Genomic DNA, 16406 nt, shown 5'->3' with positions numbered 1-16406 from the left:
TCTCTCTTAAGCAAGTTCTGTCAATATTGCCCTACGTTATATGTTGATTGCTATATTTAGCCATTTGAATATTCTGATGATGTTCAGTAACGATGGGCCCGGCATGGCCAAGAGCGTAAGGCGCGCGACTCGTAATCCGAGAGTCGCGGGTTCGCGCCCGCGTCGCGCTAAACATGCTCGCCCTCCCAGTCGTGGGGGCGTTATAATGTGACGGTCAATCCCACTTTTCGTTGGTAAAAGAGTAGCCCAAGAGTTGGCGGTGGGTGGTGATGACTAGCTGCCTTCCCTCTAGTCTTACACTGCTAAATTAGGGACGGCTAGCACAGATAGCCCTCGAGTAGCTTTGTGCGAAATTCCAAAAAAAAAAAGATGTTCAGTAACGATTTCTAATCTCCTGTTTTTAAAAAAAAATATTATATAGTTAATTTAAATATCTGTAACTGTACAAATTATGTTTGCAAAGTACAAGAATGAAAAACATAAAACTAATTTATAACTAAATAAATTTCCGAGTGCTTTATTTTTTGGTCATAACTATTATAAAACGTTAGGTTTAGAAACATTTTTAAAAATATTTATTGGTTGTGTTCAAAACCACGATTATTTTTCTGATGTGTATTTTATATGTTTTTTGGAAACTATGAGGCAAGTGATCAATGTAGTCCTGGCGGAAGTTTGAAAATGGCCGACGATGGTAAGCGATTTAATTTTATTATATATGTTTGTTGATTGCCATTGTTTTCTGTTACATTCTTGCTAATTCATTTAGAGTAGTCAGAAATAGTATGACTTTTTTTTATTATTTACATATATATATCATATATGTGTATATTTAACTTTTAGTATAAGGTAGAAATATTAATTTGTATGCTCGTCAAACTAAAGTTCAATACTGTAGAGTGTATCGACTAGTGACTGTATGCGTTTTATTGGTGACGTAGGCCTAATTTGATAAATAATTTTAACATTTTTGGTATAAGTTAGCTAAAGTTCGTTTTTAATGTAAAGATCACGTCTAGTACCTCTGACAACTTGATATTGCCAAATGCCTTTGGTGAACATATTACTATCGGTTCATAGCCTTACTTAAGTTACTGGTAGTGATAGTAGTACTACTAGTTTCTGTCAATAAATTGTAGTTGATGAATGAAAGAAAACGTGTTATGGATTGAGATCCATTACTGTCGAGAAGTGTAAAACCTGGTAGGGAATACTGTAACAATCAATAAGTTGTATTCACTGCTGTATGTATAATGTGAAGAAATTAGATATGAATTCTTAGCCACAACTAGTACAAGTCAAATCTTCTACAACACGGTTACTTGCACGATATTAATATAAAGTTCTAAAGAATAATTAATTTAGATATTAATTCACATAATGACATCAAAATGTGAGTAGGTCTTTTTGGCTGTGATAATATTTACAGGGAATAGAAACCAAAATGTATAAGAAATGTAATATATAGTTTGTAGAATAATAGTTTATCAGACCAAAACACTGTTTACATTTTTGTAGTTGGTACTTGATGATTCCTTACAGTAATCAGTATGAATTTTAGTTCCATCTTGTTCATGTTGTTTTTTTTCTGGTTTACAAGTTACATGTAATCCTGCCTATTAAAAGTTTACAGAAAAGTGTTATTGTAAAATTGATTCTAAAAATATAGTTTAGAAAAATAAAATCAGGTGATAGGAAGTCATGACTTAGACAACTCCTAATGAAAAAAATAAGATTTTAGAAAAATAGTTTAAATATAAACCTCACACCTATATTTATATTAATGTACATAAAATAATTTGGATTACCTCTACATACCACATCAGTAAGCAAATAATTGCACAAATTTATAACTTAACCCAGAAATGACATAGAAGAAGAAACTTGTATTTGGGCTGCCTTAAGTGTAATTAAGTATCAAGGATGATAGTCCTAAATACAAGAAAGAAACTTTGAAGATTAATCAGAAGGAACAAGAATCTAAGAGACTATCTTACCTTAATGAAATAAGGATGACATAAATATTTTTCTGGAACAGTTAGGACACAGAAGCATAGTTCAATTAGTTAATGGAAACAGCCTTGATGGACCACCAGGTCTCTTGTCTTTCAAATTTATATTATACCAATAGGCATATATTTTTCAAGGGAGCCAAAACTGGCATGCATCTGTAAGAAAACAAGGGTAGTGCAAAATTGCTCTTTAGTAAACATATTCATAAGAACAAGACTACTTTAAGGATTTGAGAAATAGTTAAAGGTTAAGTGTCATATGTGATAGTTTGGCATGTAGGAATCTGAATGTTAATTTTAATCTGTTGCCAGGTTTTTTAAACATGCAAGGTCACAGCCATTATGGTTGGGGCATCATTGCCTTGGGGCCCCATGCAATTGCATGGGTTGCATGTACCTAAAACTGCCAGTATTATAATGAACAGTCAAAATAAAGGCAGGAAAAATACTATGATTCTTGAAAAAAGATCTTCCAACAAAGAAAGTTTGCTTAGGCATTTAATGAAAATGTAAAAAAATCACTGCAACATCAAATGGTAGAGTATGGAAATGCTAAAGACTTTTTTCATGTTGCACTTCTAGCTTCTCTATGGAACAAAATAAGTAGTTCTCTACACTGCAGAAAATGTGTGTATCCCCAAAGCTTATGAATGACCTCTCACTCTAACATATAATAATTTGAACTGCACTAGTCTATGACATCTTTTAACATTCAACTACATCCCTTCTTATCCTTCCAGTCCAGAACTTCCATTCAGGGAATAGACCCTTTTTGATTTTGTTCTTGTTGCATCCCTAAAAGTTTGTCATTCAGTGGCTTCTCTTGTGTTCCTAACAACTGGGTGAAGTGCTATCTTTAGAATGCAGGTCTAGGATGTTTCATCCCTAAACATGTTGTATTTCTCCCTTATTATATGGCTTCTCATATTGCCCTAGCCTCACTTAACTTTCATGGTCTGTTGGTATCCTGGGATACATAGGGCCACTTAGAGTTGGTTGAATGGAAAATTCCCCTTCTGGGCAGTGTAATTCATAGGTCTAGCTAACATTCCAAAACAGAGTTAAATTAGGTGGCAACAAGGAGAAATTTTTGAAAGTAGGGATACTTCACATTGCTGCATCAAAAACATTCTTAATAAAAAAAAATTATTTAGAGATTAATTGTTATATATATATATTTCTTTGAAATATTAAATAATTATTATATTTTTGTTAGTTTATAAACTTTTTCTTTGGAATTTAAGAGAACCATTTTATTTATTTAATTTTTTTGCAACTTAATAAAATTTGCCTTCATTTAAATTAATATAAAACAATTTTCTTAATTAACTACTTATTCATTTGTTTTTATTTTAATTTGTGTAACTTACTTGTTGAATGATGGTCATTTCTGGGCAAAAGTTGACTCGGATTTTTCCAAAAGTTTTATGCCTAATTTATCTGCTGGAGCCGTTCTGAGCAAATGAAGGGTAATGCTATTTTGGGCACCAATATATAAGTCTGATTTGACTTAGCCATTCATTCATTGTTTTTTCCAAAAATTAATGTATTACTTGGATACATACTCAAAACTTCTTGAAATATTGTGTATAGATTTGTACTCTTATCTAAAACGTTATATTGGCTTAATGGAATGGGTTCAGGTTAGGGCTGCCTGGGATGATCTAAGGTGAGTGGTTGCCTTACAAAACTTTTAAATTGTGTTTCATGTACAGTTTTTCTAAACAAGATGTATAATCAGATTTAACAGTTACTACTAGACATGCATTACACACACGCTATTTTAAAGTTACATGTGCAAATTATTTCATTATTATGAAAAAATTCTTATGTTTATATCAGTAGATATTGTACACTAAACCTGAAACCACAAGCCTGCTGGTCATGAAAAAAAATGTCAACTTTCTGAAGTATAATGAATGAACCATAAGATTATGAATTTTCAATTTGTTATTAAGTTTATTTTATGTTAACATACAGTACATACATTAAGGAAAGTGATACTGAATGCAGTTGGAAGCATGAATTTTGCTCTGAACATACAACCCAACTGAGGGCTTTCTCAGATAACTTTATGTCTGAACTATTTTGTAACTGCATCTATGAAATATTAGTTACAGCAGCAAACCATTAGTTTTGGAGGTTGCTTAGGCATGAGCACTGATCAAAACAACTGTTGATGTAAGTTCCTCATGTATACCCTATTGAATATAGCACATTTTGTTAGTAGAGAAATTATTAATATCATAAATTTCATTTTCAGTAAAAATCACATGGGGATTAGTCTTTTGTTTCAAGCATGCTTTTAATTGTCACTCTTGGCTTGGTCCAAGGGACCGAACTTGTAACCATTTTGTTAACACAGGAAATATATCATCATAAAATTTTGCAGATTGTCAGTAACCATTACAAGGCTTTAGTACATTAAATATAATTTTTTTTGTTAAAAATTTATTATTTTTTATGCAATGATTTGCTAATGCTTTTTTTTTTTTAGTATTGACTATCCAATATGCAAAGTAATTTTGATTTTAAGGTTAAAGAGACTTTTATGTATTAGAAAATTGTCAAAATTCACATGTGAAATCCTTATAACTTCTTAACAATCTCCAGTTAATCATTAAACTTGTTCTTTTTGGAAAACTTTAAATTTTATTTGTTATTTTCACTATTATAACTGTATTGGTTTGGTCAATTTCACTGACTGCGTAAACAACATAAAAAATTATGAAATATGTATGTTAGATGTAAAAGATTTTATTGTGGATGTTATTAATTCATTTATTTTTTGAAATGAATCTTTCATGATGATTTAGTTTTTCCAAAAGAAGGTAGTTAAAAGTAATTATTTTAAAGGCAATAGTTATGATAAGTTTTATTACATAACTTATTAAGAATCAGACATTGTGTTTATAACTTGTTGATATCTCAGCTATCGAACATTACATGCAGTCCCTTGATATTGAGGATATGGGAGTTTATAGAAGGTCTAAAGTGACAGACATGTAAATTGTGGCAAGCAGGTTAAAAAAAACAGAAGAAAGTAAAATCATGGGAAGGAGAAGTTCAAATGCAAAGTTAATCATCATGGGAGTGAAAGACCTAATGGTTGATATGTTAGAGTGAGATTGAATATTTTGTAAGATATAAGGAGAATAAGTTGTTTCATCAAAGGCTGATCTAAGGTAACTGAACCTGTGTGGACGTTGACAAAAAGGCAGATGATTCATGGAAATATGATAAATGAGCTGATTATTTTTGAAGTGTAGGATACAATCATGGTAACTCAGTGATAGTTTAAGTAAACTATACACAGATAGTCTGGTGATATAAACAGAGAAAAGTACTTCATGTCAATTCTAAAGCAGTTGAATAGGCCTAAGTGGACTTTTGACAAGAAGAAAACTATATTGTGTATTAATATATAACTATGACCTCCATAGTGTAAGGAATTTTTAACTTGTTCTTAATATACATTAAGTGGAGTGTATGCTGTTTATTTTTTTTAACTTACTTCCAACAACTCAAAGACACCTTCTGAAGAAGAATCCTTAGCTCAACACACCTGTATATGTATTTACTCACATACCTTTAAAAGGTAAGTTTACTGACAACTGGTGAGCCAGCCAGGATTATAAAGTGAAAAATGGCTGTTGAAAAAAACATGAACAACACTAGATAAGTAAGGCCTATATATGTTCAACAGTGGTAATAGTGCACATAGTATGGAGATTACAATCATGTTATATAACTATCAGATTTTGATAAATGGATAGAAAGTGTATCTCAGGTTAGAAGACAGTGAACTACAAGATGTTAAATAACAAAAACTAGAGAGAGAAAAGCATAGGTAGAAAAGAGAGGACAAAAGACTAAAAGAAGAAAAGGAGAGAAAGGAAAAACTGGAAATATGATAAGAACTGAAGGACCCACAATTGAGAATGGAGTTAAGGACAGCCAACCCAAACTGCCAAAATTTGATTACTAGAAAGACGGCATGGATGCTTTTTTTGAGAGTTATGAAGGATTTACTCAAAGTTGGAACTGGTACAAAAATGACTGAACAACCTGTCTCAGCTCGCTTCTCACAGGAAGAGGACTATAAGTATAAGCAGGCATGATGTCAGAAGATGCCATGGAATTTGATAGTTTAAAAGTGGCTTTGCTGAAATGATAGAAATTTACTGAAAAAGGTTTTTGTCAAACCTGACACTGAAGAAATTGTATTTCAGATTGTGGCATGTCTATGGAAATGCTTCACCACATGGATTGATATGATCAAGTGTGAAAATAGTTTTGAGGAAGTGGCAGATCTATTAATATGAACAGTTCATGACCACGTGTTCAGCTGATGAGACTTTGTTTCTTAAGAAGATAGCTCCAAAGGATGTGGAAGAAGTGATCAAGTTGTCAGAACAGTATATGGAAGCCTATAGATGCAGTATAACTGGCAAGTCTAAGAATATTGAGGTAAAATTGAAACCAGTGTTGGTTGACCAGAAGCAAGAGTTTTATCAAAGTTGACAGAGGTTGTTTGTTATAAAATTGGATACATTGCAAAGAAGTGCATATCCATGATCAGCAGGCAACAGTGGAAATCTCAACATAAAGCAGCTGGGGTTGTTTATAGGGATAGTGCTAGTAAGAAACAAGAAAAGAATGGGTGGTATCATGGATGCTACTGCCAGAAGAAACAGAATTAAGACAACTCATCAGATTCAGAACAAAAAATGAAGTGTCATTTCCATGATTGATCAATAGTGATCATGGATCAACTGTCAATAGTGATCATAGCTTGTTACAAATATCAATAGGTGATACAAAAACACCTAATTTGAGTTTTCATTTGGTTATTTACATTTTATATTAGCAGTCATTCTCAAGCTTTAGATATATTTACAACCAGGTATAAGTCAGTAAAAAGGTAAATGTTCAACTTTAAGTAATAAAACTGAGTGATTAATTGATAAAATCAATTACATTTCATGTTTAGTAATATCAGTTAGTGTCATGTAAAAAATTGATTTAATAAATCACTAATTGCAATTAGTACTAATAGTAGTCAACTAATTGAAATTAGTTTTTTTCAGTTTTTATTGATTTTGATTATTCCATCTATCCAAGTAATTTGAATTGTTGCCATTATGATTTATCATTACTAATTTTGATTCATTCAAGACTGTTTAGCTTTACTGGTTAGTGTTACAACTGGTAAAAACAATCAGTTAATCAAAATTAGTGTTATACAACCATATAAGTTTCGTGTAAGAACAATTGATTATCAGATTTTTCTACTTTTCAAATTCTAGATACAATACATCAGTATATTAACTCAATATAAATGTGTGTGTGTGTGTATATACTAGTAATGTTTCAGTGTATGCTTGCTTATTTCTTGGCGTGATTTATTACATTGCATTTCTTTTTAACTTTAAAATGGTTCTTAAATAAACATTTATCTGTTTATTAACAAAAAATGGTTTTGGACTATTTGTTTTTGCTACATGAGTTAAACTAGAATTTTATTCAAGTTTTATCACATTATAAAAACATAAAAGCTCAAATCTCATTTTTAAAAAAATTGTATATTCAATTAGATTTAACTTTTATTGTATTATAAAAACATAAAATACTCGTACTATATAACAACATTTATTTATTTAATGAGATGTTTTTTTCCTTAGATAAACATACCTTGGACTTGTCAAAAAATGGTCTGAAAAAACTGGAAAAGCGGGATGGAATTGGCATACAAAAATTAATTCTGGACAACAATGAATTGCTAAAACTAGAGCATCTTGACTGTTTTCCAGATTTAGAAAAGGTAGTCATAGTATTTTAATACAAAAAAGTTTTTAACAGTTTGGTTTACTTATTTAAATATTATAGGAGAGTATAACATTTTTCATCCTTGTAACTGCTTTAAAGTGACCTTCCTTAAAAGAAATAAATGTTCCTCCATTAAAGCAGTAATTATTCTGTTATTTGTTAATGAACAACAGACAGTTGTTGAGTGTTGTTTCTTCATACTGTGTCTGTTAAAATGTCCCCTATTAGTGTTAAAAACTATTATTTGAATTAAGTTTCTTTAATTTGTGGGTTCTTGTTTTTGTTATGTGGGGAAAATAAATACAAGGTCCAGGTCATTTATTTCTAACAAAATTTATTTTTTTATGATGTTCTACAAATAAATTTCTCTAATGCCCTAACTGATGAATAAAACTATTTCCAGTAGAAAAGTATTCAGTTTTTCCTTAGAAATTTTCATCCTAGTTTTTGTTTTGTTTTTTCCCTCAACTTGCTTTTTCTAAGATAAACTTGTTCACCACTGCAATAACATTAGCTTTAACTCAGTTTAGCCCTAATCATTAAATACTGAACAACTTTTGCAAATTTTAATGCAGTGGTTCTAAATACTTTTGAGTAATAGACCTTAAAGTTATTATTAATTTTTTTGTATTTGGTAAAAGTGCTTATTTTATCTCATGTTTTTCAAATGATTATTATATTAATACAATTTGATTAGTGATTTCAAACACTTAGTATTACAGCATGACCAACCATGTGAGTGTTTTTGTTTCAATTAGCACTAATTTTTGGTGTTCTACATCTTAGAAATATGAAAAATAAATATTTACATATTGTTGTAAATAAACTGAATGTAAAAAAGTCATAATAAATAAAGTTTTATCACCATTGTTACAGTGTTACCTGAGGATATATTTTTTATACTTAGCATAAATAAAACTTAAATAATTAGACTGTCTAGAGGAAAAACACAGAATCACAGTTGTGTTTATTGTTTAATTTGAAGCTTTGGTGTGTGTGGGTGTCTATATATATAGTTTTTAACTAAAAGTTGAACTTGAAGAGCAGATTATCACAGAATAAAAGATTTTCAAATAATTTGCAAAGTTTTCACATTAGTAGTAAGCAAAGTTTTGGGTTCTTTGGAAAGAACTTCCTTAATCAAGGGACAGAATGCTATAAAAATATGCTTGTCCTTAAAAACCTGTTTACCTCCTTCCTGTTCCACAAAACACACACAATAAGACAAATAAAACATTTGGGTTTTTACTTTTATTTAACAGCAAACACAATTAAAACAGTACCATTAGCAACTCGATTTTGACAGGAATCATATATACCACATTTTATATTTAAACTCTCCACATTTGCATTCAGTTGTATATTTTATTATTTTTAACATTTAGCTATTAGAATTTAAGCAACTTGTATGGCTCCCTAGAAATCTACACAGTGTGAATTGTTTTTAGCAATAAATCAAAATATGGATAAAAACTGTTTGTGCAATGGGCAAAATACAGCTTTAAATTCTGTGTTCTGATCATTGATTAGTATGAAGTTCACACCCCTTAAGAGATGGACAAAAAATAAAATATTTAAATATCAGTTTTTTTATTTCCTTTGCCATAAGAATAAAGTACTATTTGACAGTATTTCAGCATAGTGTGATGGTCAGTTGACCAGTTTAATTTCTTAGATTGGTCAAACACCCAATTCTACTTGTATGGCAGTTTGGAAAAATTAATAAACCATACACAATAAAAAATCAACAATTTTTGTTAGTTTTATTACTCAGTCATGAAAATTAAACCTATGTCATTAGTTTCTTTGGTTAGTTCTGTGTTTAAGTATAATATATTTTTTACATTGTTAACCAACTTGTATGTTATCTATGGGCTGGGACATATTAAACAATGCAGTTCACTAACACTAAGGTACTGGAAATGAATCTTAAGAAATCAGCATCTGCTAAGATATTCATACAGGACAGTTTTAAGGCTTGTTCTCCCATAAATTGCAAATTCAAAATGAAAATCGTAAAAGTTTTCACAGTTAATATGTAGCATTAATTTTAACAGTAACTGCAATGTTAGGCATCATACATCTTAAGATTAAGCTTATTTAATGATAAAATGTTTTAATTCTTTAAAAGAAACTTAATTGGGATGAGTGTGGCCTAGTGGTTCATGTACCAAGTTGCACTCTCAGCTGTCGATACATTATAGAAGTATCAATCAGTTCCACAATTTAATTAAATTTACCCATTTCAGCTGTGGATGCTGCTAATAGGTTGCTCTCTTTCCAATAAGTATTTCTAAACTGGGATCAATAATCCTGAATTTGGAGCCTGTTATTTGGTCATTCAGCCCATATGTATATCAAGTTAAGCTTATTTTTAAATATTGTTAAAGTATATTATATATAAGCAAAAAATTTGAAATAGTTTTAACATTTCTTTGTCTGTTTAAGTATTTTTCATAGGTAATATTCTACTGTAAGTTGTATTTCTTTGTCTAGTTAAAAGGTGTAATATTATTTTCTTTCATTGCAAGCTTTCTGCAAAAAATAACTGTCTCACCAGAATGTATGGTGTTTCAAAACTCCATTATCTTATCAGTTTGAGCCTTTCCCATAACAATATTATTTCAATTGAAGGTAAGAAACAAATTTTATTTCATTATTTTAGATCCATATATTGTTTTGAAATATTTGTATTCCACTCTAAGCTAAATCTTGAGCTTGAAGCAAAGAATTATATATTTTGTTTTTAAATGATGGAAGTGTTTAAATTTTCAAATTGAACATAATTGATCTGGATGTGGCCAAGTGATTAGATCATTAGTTTGTGTTTCAGTTGATCTGCATGAATTGTGACTTAGAATAAAATATTAAAGTTTCCTTAATATTTCATGAACAGTTTGGTTTAAATATTAATATATATGTATTAGATTTATCTGTATTTAATAAAGTGGTTATGAAAGTATTCCAAAAGTGATGTTAGTTTTATAAAAGCAGGTCATGTACAAGCAAGAAAAAAGGAACTGTCATTTCTGATATGGTATATTACTTTCCCTCACATAGTTACTGCTGTTCAGTGCTGCCCTCTATATGCATAAAATTACATTGGCCACAAACTTTCTATCTCCTCTCCATTAGATTTGACTCTTTCTAAAGTATCTCATACAAATCATCATGTCAACCCTCTAGAAATAAGAGTACAACATACTTTCATGATATATGTGACTCCTTCTGTTCAATTCTACTGAACTCTAACTTCTCTCTTCTCTTTTGTTTTCCTCACACATATTTTACATCAAATATTTTCATTTGATATACATATTTCTACAATGAATTCTGAGGTTTGTGTTCCCACTTCAGGTTTTATATCTATAGCACTGTTACTGGGCTGCAGGTGGGGAAGACTCATTGTTGGATTTGTGTGTTATTATCCATTGTGAGGGTGATCATTATATGGATTAATTTAATTTTCTCTTCCTGAACACTTTGAACATGTTCAGTCTGATGAAGATTTGATCACTTTTTTACACCACCAGATTTTGCCATGTTTTTCACCACTACTGCTGAAACAGCCAGGTCTAATATGGCATTTTGCAACAGGATTTCTCAGGTATATTATGTTTTATCCAATTACTCATTTAATATGATTCCTTTTACCTCCTACTGGCTCATTTGTTGTTTTAAGCTGTCACTTTACACACATAGTTTCACTGTAGTTGGGATTTTCTGGGTCACAGTGTGGCCTTGTCCTGGGTACATTTGTCACCACTTTCTTTTTGGGATTTCTGTATTTTTTCTTTGGCAAAATGTTTTTGATTATGTGTCTGAGGCTTTGAAATCTTGTGTGTAATCTGCGTGTCAACACTCAACCCTTTCCTCTTTGGTTGCATGTTTGTTACAGTTTGAGCCATGACACACCCCAGTTATTTTCCCATTGCCCTCCCAGTGGCACAGCTATGGCTGTTGACTTATACTGCTAGAAACTGGATTTTGATACTCATGGTGGACAGAGCAGATAGCTTTATACTTAATAATAAAACTTTTCCTGTCTTGGTCCTGATCTACCTGTCCTTGACCCCCTTTTAGAGGTTTCTCGTCTTGTTGTTTTATTCATTATTGATGGGCATGTTGCCAACAGTATTGCAGACTAACCAGAGGGTTCTGGTCCAGTGAGAGCTTGACTATATATTATTATTACCATTAAGTTATCTTTCACTACAGTTTCATGGGCTCTTTGCGTTTTATCAGAGGGACTTGTCCTAATATTTTTTCCCCACCTCTTTTATACCTGGTACTCTTTTGCCTTTCCTATGACTTGGGATCCTGCCATCAGCTTGTGTCTGTTCAGGGTGGGACAACACTTTCTGTCTCTACAGGCCATTGCACTTGCTCTTCATCTATCTCCAACCTTATATTCCAGGCTATTTGTTGTCGTCATGGCAGCCTGTACTAAGTCTGTCCCACCTCATTTGAATTTTCAATCTTCCCCCGTTATACCTTGGAGTCTTTTCTCACTCTTAGATTGGTTTTTCTCCAGGTGTATTGATGTCAAAAGAGGAATGTCATGAACACTTATTTACATTTTTTTATATTTCTTTACTTTATTTTCCACAAGGTAGTTTCACTGTTTTTCACACTGTCCTTCAGATTTCTTAAGCCCTGTATGAGTTTTGAGTATTCAGAGCAATTTGTTCATTAATCATATGCACTTGGGTTGCACTTTCTCTGTTCACTTGGTTACTGTTTGTTCGTTCTGAACAATCCACCTATTAACCTTTTCAGCTGCTCCTGGAGGTGGATATAATGGGCTGTTAATCAAATTGGAGAAGCCCTTATTGCAATCTATTCATTATTTTGTCCATTTAGATGTTTTTTTCTGCACATATTTTAATCAGGCCTGTCCTTCTCCTCTTCACCTTTGTGTGATGGGTTTTCAGTTTAATTACAGCTTGTGAAGTTCTGTTGCATTTGGGGATGGGATCTTCCATGGTAGCCCTTAACACCTTACATCAGGCTCTTTTGTAGGTTTTTCACAACTAGTGGAATTTCACAGGGATCCTTTGTTGGCTTTTATTACCTTTCTTCCTAATCTTGTCATGGATTAGCATTGGTGGTTAGATACGACTTACATGTCAGTAGGTGTCCCACTTCCTCCTCATCATTCAATTTTCCACATTTCATGCGTGCATCCTTTCAGGGATGAGGGATGTGGATTGACCAACAGGAAGATTTGGGATTTTTTATCTCCAACCATGAGGTGTTATCCTATCAAGGCCCTGGAGCTTCTTGCTGTAGATTGTATTTTGATTCATTTTTCTCCACTAGTAATGATGTATTCTGGTGTTTATTTAGTGGTTGCTTATCTCAATCACCAGGGTTGCACTAGCTCTCCATCCTTCTGCATTTATACATTGGCCGGCCTACACTCTTGATATTCCTGTTGTGTGTCATGTTCCTTGTGTGTTCACTTTTGTAGTAGATTGAATTCTTGTCCAAACAATATTTATCCAGTAGAATGGTCTCTTGATTCTTTTGTTTTTTAGTGGCTTTGACTTCAGTGGGATACTCCTCACATTGTGGCTTTTGCTACATCTCTTGACCACAAATTGCCTTGGTTTTGGTTTCTAGTTTCTTATTTTCTTGTTCTGATTAGTTGTTTTCATCCAGGATTGGATCTCTACATTTGTCTATCTTCCTGTTCTTCTTTACCAGGTGATTTCATTCATCTGTAACACCATGTTCAATACTTTTGATAGCTCTTGCCCAGCTGTCTCATCTGTTGTTTCTGTGACTTCTCCTGCTCCTCCATCCTCGTCCATTACCATTCCCTCTGTCTCTGTCCTTCCCACCTTCAGTCACTGGTGTTTCATCCAGACTTTCCTGTTCTCTGTCTTTATGCCCAGGTTTCCTCTGGTCATTGGCAAAGTGTACCAGCATTTCCTAGACAGCTAGCCTCTTCTCTGGCTTGTTTCACTTGCCATTTCTGTATGAAATTTTCTTAACACAAATGAAAATTTTCAGTTATTGGTTTCTGAGACCAGGGTTTTCTCTGATCAACCCACTGTTCTTCATCATGGAGATTTCCTCTCTTCACTTTCAAATAGGGGGTTGTCTACCTCCTCACTCTTGGATTATCAGGTAGTCATGTCCCAAAACTTTTGTTTTTCCCATTCCCACAAGTTTGAACTTCTTCTGTACTTTGCCTATGAATGTATTGGATTTGTTGTCCATTGAAGCAGGCTGCCCTTCTGGATGGGGATATTAATGTGGTCCTGCACTGTTGCACTTTGCCTACATTCTAACCACTCTCTCAATGATCCTTGTTGCACTTTCCCTTGTGTCTTCCTTTCCTCTCCAACTCACCTGTGAATTTTGGAGGCCTGTTTGTTTACCATTGATGATTCACATACACTTTGTCCCTCTACATGTTTCTTCTTTTTCCAGATTGTTTATTCTTCCCTACCACTTTCATGGCTTGTAAGGATAACTCCTCCATTTATCAAATAAAAAAAACTAGTTTAATCTGTTTATCATCATTAGTAAACCTATTGAACATAAAGTGAAAATTAAAATCTTGCACCAGAAGTTTTGAAATTATCTAATAAATTAATATTGTAGTAAACAAATCTCTTCAAGATGGTGTTACTAAATTATCATAGTTTCACATTAAACAAATTTTTATAAGCTATATATTCTCTACTTGACAACATATGTGCACTATTCAGCCACTATGTTTTTTGGAAAATATGGGGAGTATTTGTGGAGTGGTAACAATATGTGGAGATATATTATTATTCTTCATAACAAACCATAATAAGATAACTGTAACTAAGGTTTTGTGCATTATTTACACTTAGAGAAATACTTATGATATTATGTTACTGAAATATATTAAGGTTTCCTTAACAGTGCAAACTGTGACAGAAAAAGGGTTTTAACTTCAAACCAAACGCATTACTGGAATTTAGATACAGGAATTGTTAATCAAATCTTCAGGTTAAGATATTCAGTAAAACAGAAGCATCATTTTGAAGTTATAAACTTTTTATTTCCAAATTCAAATATTCCAAATACATTATACTACAATGTATTTTGTAACTTGTATTTTATTCTTTTTTAATGTTACTCTCATTTACAGTATTGGCTAAACATTCAGTATAAAGATCTCATATTTATTTGTTTACTTTTAAATTCTTATCATAAAGATTATTTTGCATTATTAGCCTAATACTTTAACTCAGAACTAACCTATATATTGTAAGTTGACCAAATGTTTTGAGATATCACTGGCAGTATGGCTATAAATAGTGTTACTGGCTAGGATACCCAAATGATGAATGAACAAATTCTAATAATTTTATTTATGAGCTAGATATTAGCTGTTTTTAACCTATTTTAGTTAGATATCAGCAATAAGAGTAACAAAATTCAAAATAAAATGTTTTAATGAGAACACTTTAGCTGTAATTTAAGCCCAACATACATTTTTAATAACTCACTAAAGGTTATTTGTCAAGACATCACTTGCAGTGACACAGTCATCTGATAGTGTATAGCCAGCAATTCATAGAGTATCTAATTGTATGGCATTAGGTTAATTATAATGAATGCTAGATAATATTTTTATAGTCTTCATATGTCATCTTCTAAGTAACTGCTTATGAAAGACTTTCTTCATTGATGGTTTGATAACCTACATTTGAAAATAAATTCTAAAGAGTTTCTTAGTAAATAGTGTTTTGAATTAATTTTAAGTGATCTTCATCTTAAAACTTGTTTACACAAAAGTAACTGAACTCTTTTAATCAATAATAGTATTTTATTCACAGTATACATACTTAATGTATACATTTTTTAGGTTTAAAGGAACTCCACAGCTTAACATGGCTTGACTTGGCAGGTAATAAAATCAAGGTGAGTCTAGTCAGTTACAAATAGTTTAAAACAAAAGGTGGAACTTTATCAGGTTTTTTTTATTTTACAAAAAATATTCTAATCACTGATAGATAATTTTAAGGTGATAAATTGGTAATCTGATCTGAATGTGAGAACATGTACAGAAATTATTTGAGCCTTTCCCTTGTTATACCTTAAACTAATGTTGGGTCATGGAAAATGTTGAACTATGGTAATTATACATTCTTTAGTATTTTTAAAGTTTTCTTAGTTTGAATGAAAACTGAAAGCTCTTTGATTTCAGTTTATTGTTTTTTCTGATACATAGAGCAAATATTTATGTTGGTGGGAAAAAAAAACTACACGTAATGGAATAGTTTAATAAAATTAACCTTTATTCTTTTTGGATGCCAAATAACTTTCACTGAACTGCTCTCATTTTTTTAACATATTTTCCTTTAATTATTTTCCTATTTTGTTCAGTTGTATTAAGATTCCCTGAAGTTTGATGACATTAATTTGTATTTCTATAAATAAATATCTATTCTGCTTATTGAGATTGCATTATTAATGTGAATGAGGTATTGAGTTTTTCAATTCTGAGTCATCATTTGATGTATAGTTATTGGTTAATTTTATAAAATTATATGTGTAATAGTTAGATCCATTAAC

General features: G+C 31.6%; 1 protein-coding gene across 5 annotated transcripts in view; it reads left to right on the top strand.

Moving 5' to 3' along the window:
- Positions 1–623: 623 nt before the first annotated feature.
- The window catches only part of Cep97 (centrosomal protein 97kDa), a 64992-nt gene continuing 49209 nt past the window's right edge, over positions 624–16406 (top strand). For all 5 annotated transcript variants that reach the window (XM_076448696.1, XM_076448697.1, XM_076448698.1 and 2 more), the window contains exons 1-4: positions 624–694; positions 7697–7836; positions 10373–10475; positions 15697–15752. In XM_076448696.1, coding sequence (XP_076304811.1) covers positions 625–694; positions 7697–7836; positions 10373–10475; positions 15697–15752 — 369 coding nt within the window. In that variant the 5' untranslated portion in view covers position 624. The remainder of the gene's footprint in view (positions 695–7696; positions 7837–10372; positions 10476–15696; positions 15753–16406) is intronic.

This window comes from Tachypleus tridentatus, chromosome 8 (genome assembly GCF_004210375.1).
Source record: "Tachypleus tridentatus isolate NWPU-2018 chromosome 8, ASM421037v1, whole genome shotgun sequence".
NCBI lineage: Eukaryota > Metazoa > Arthropoda > Merostomata > Xiphosura > Limulidae > Tachypleus > Tachypleus tridentatus.
Note: the sequence above shows the minus strand (reverse complement) of the source record. Positions and strands in the feature narration are given on the sequence as shown.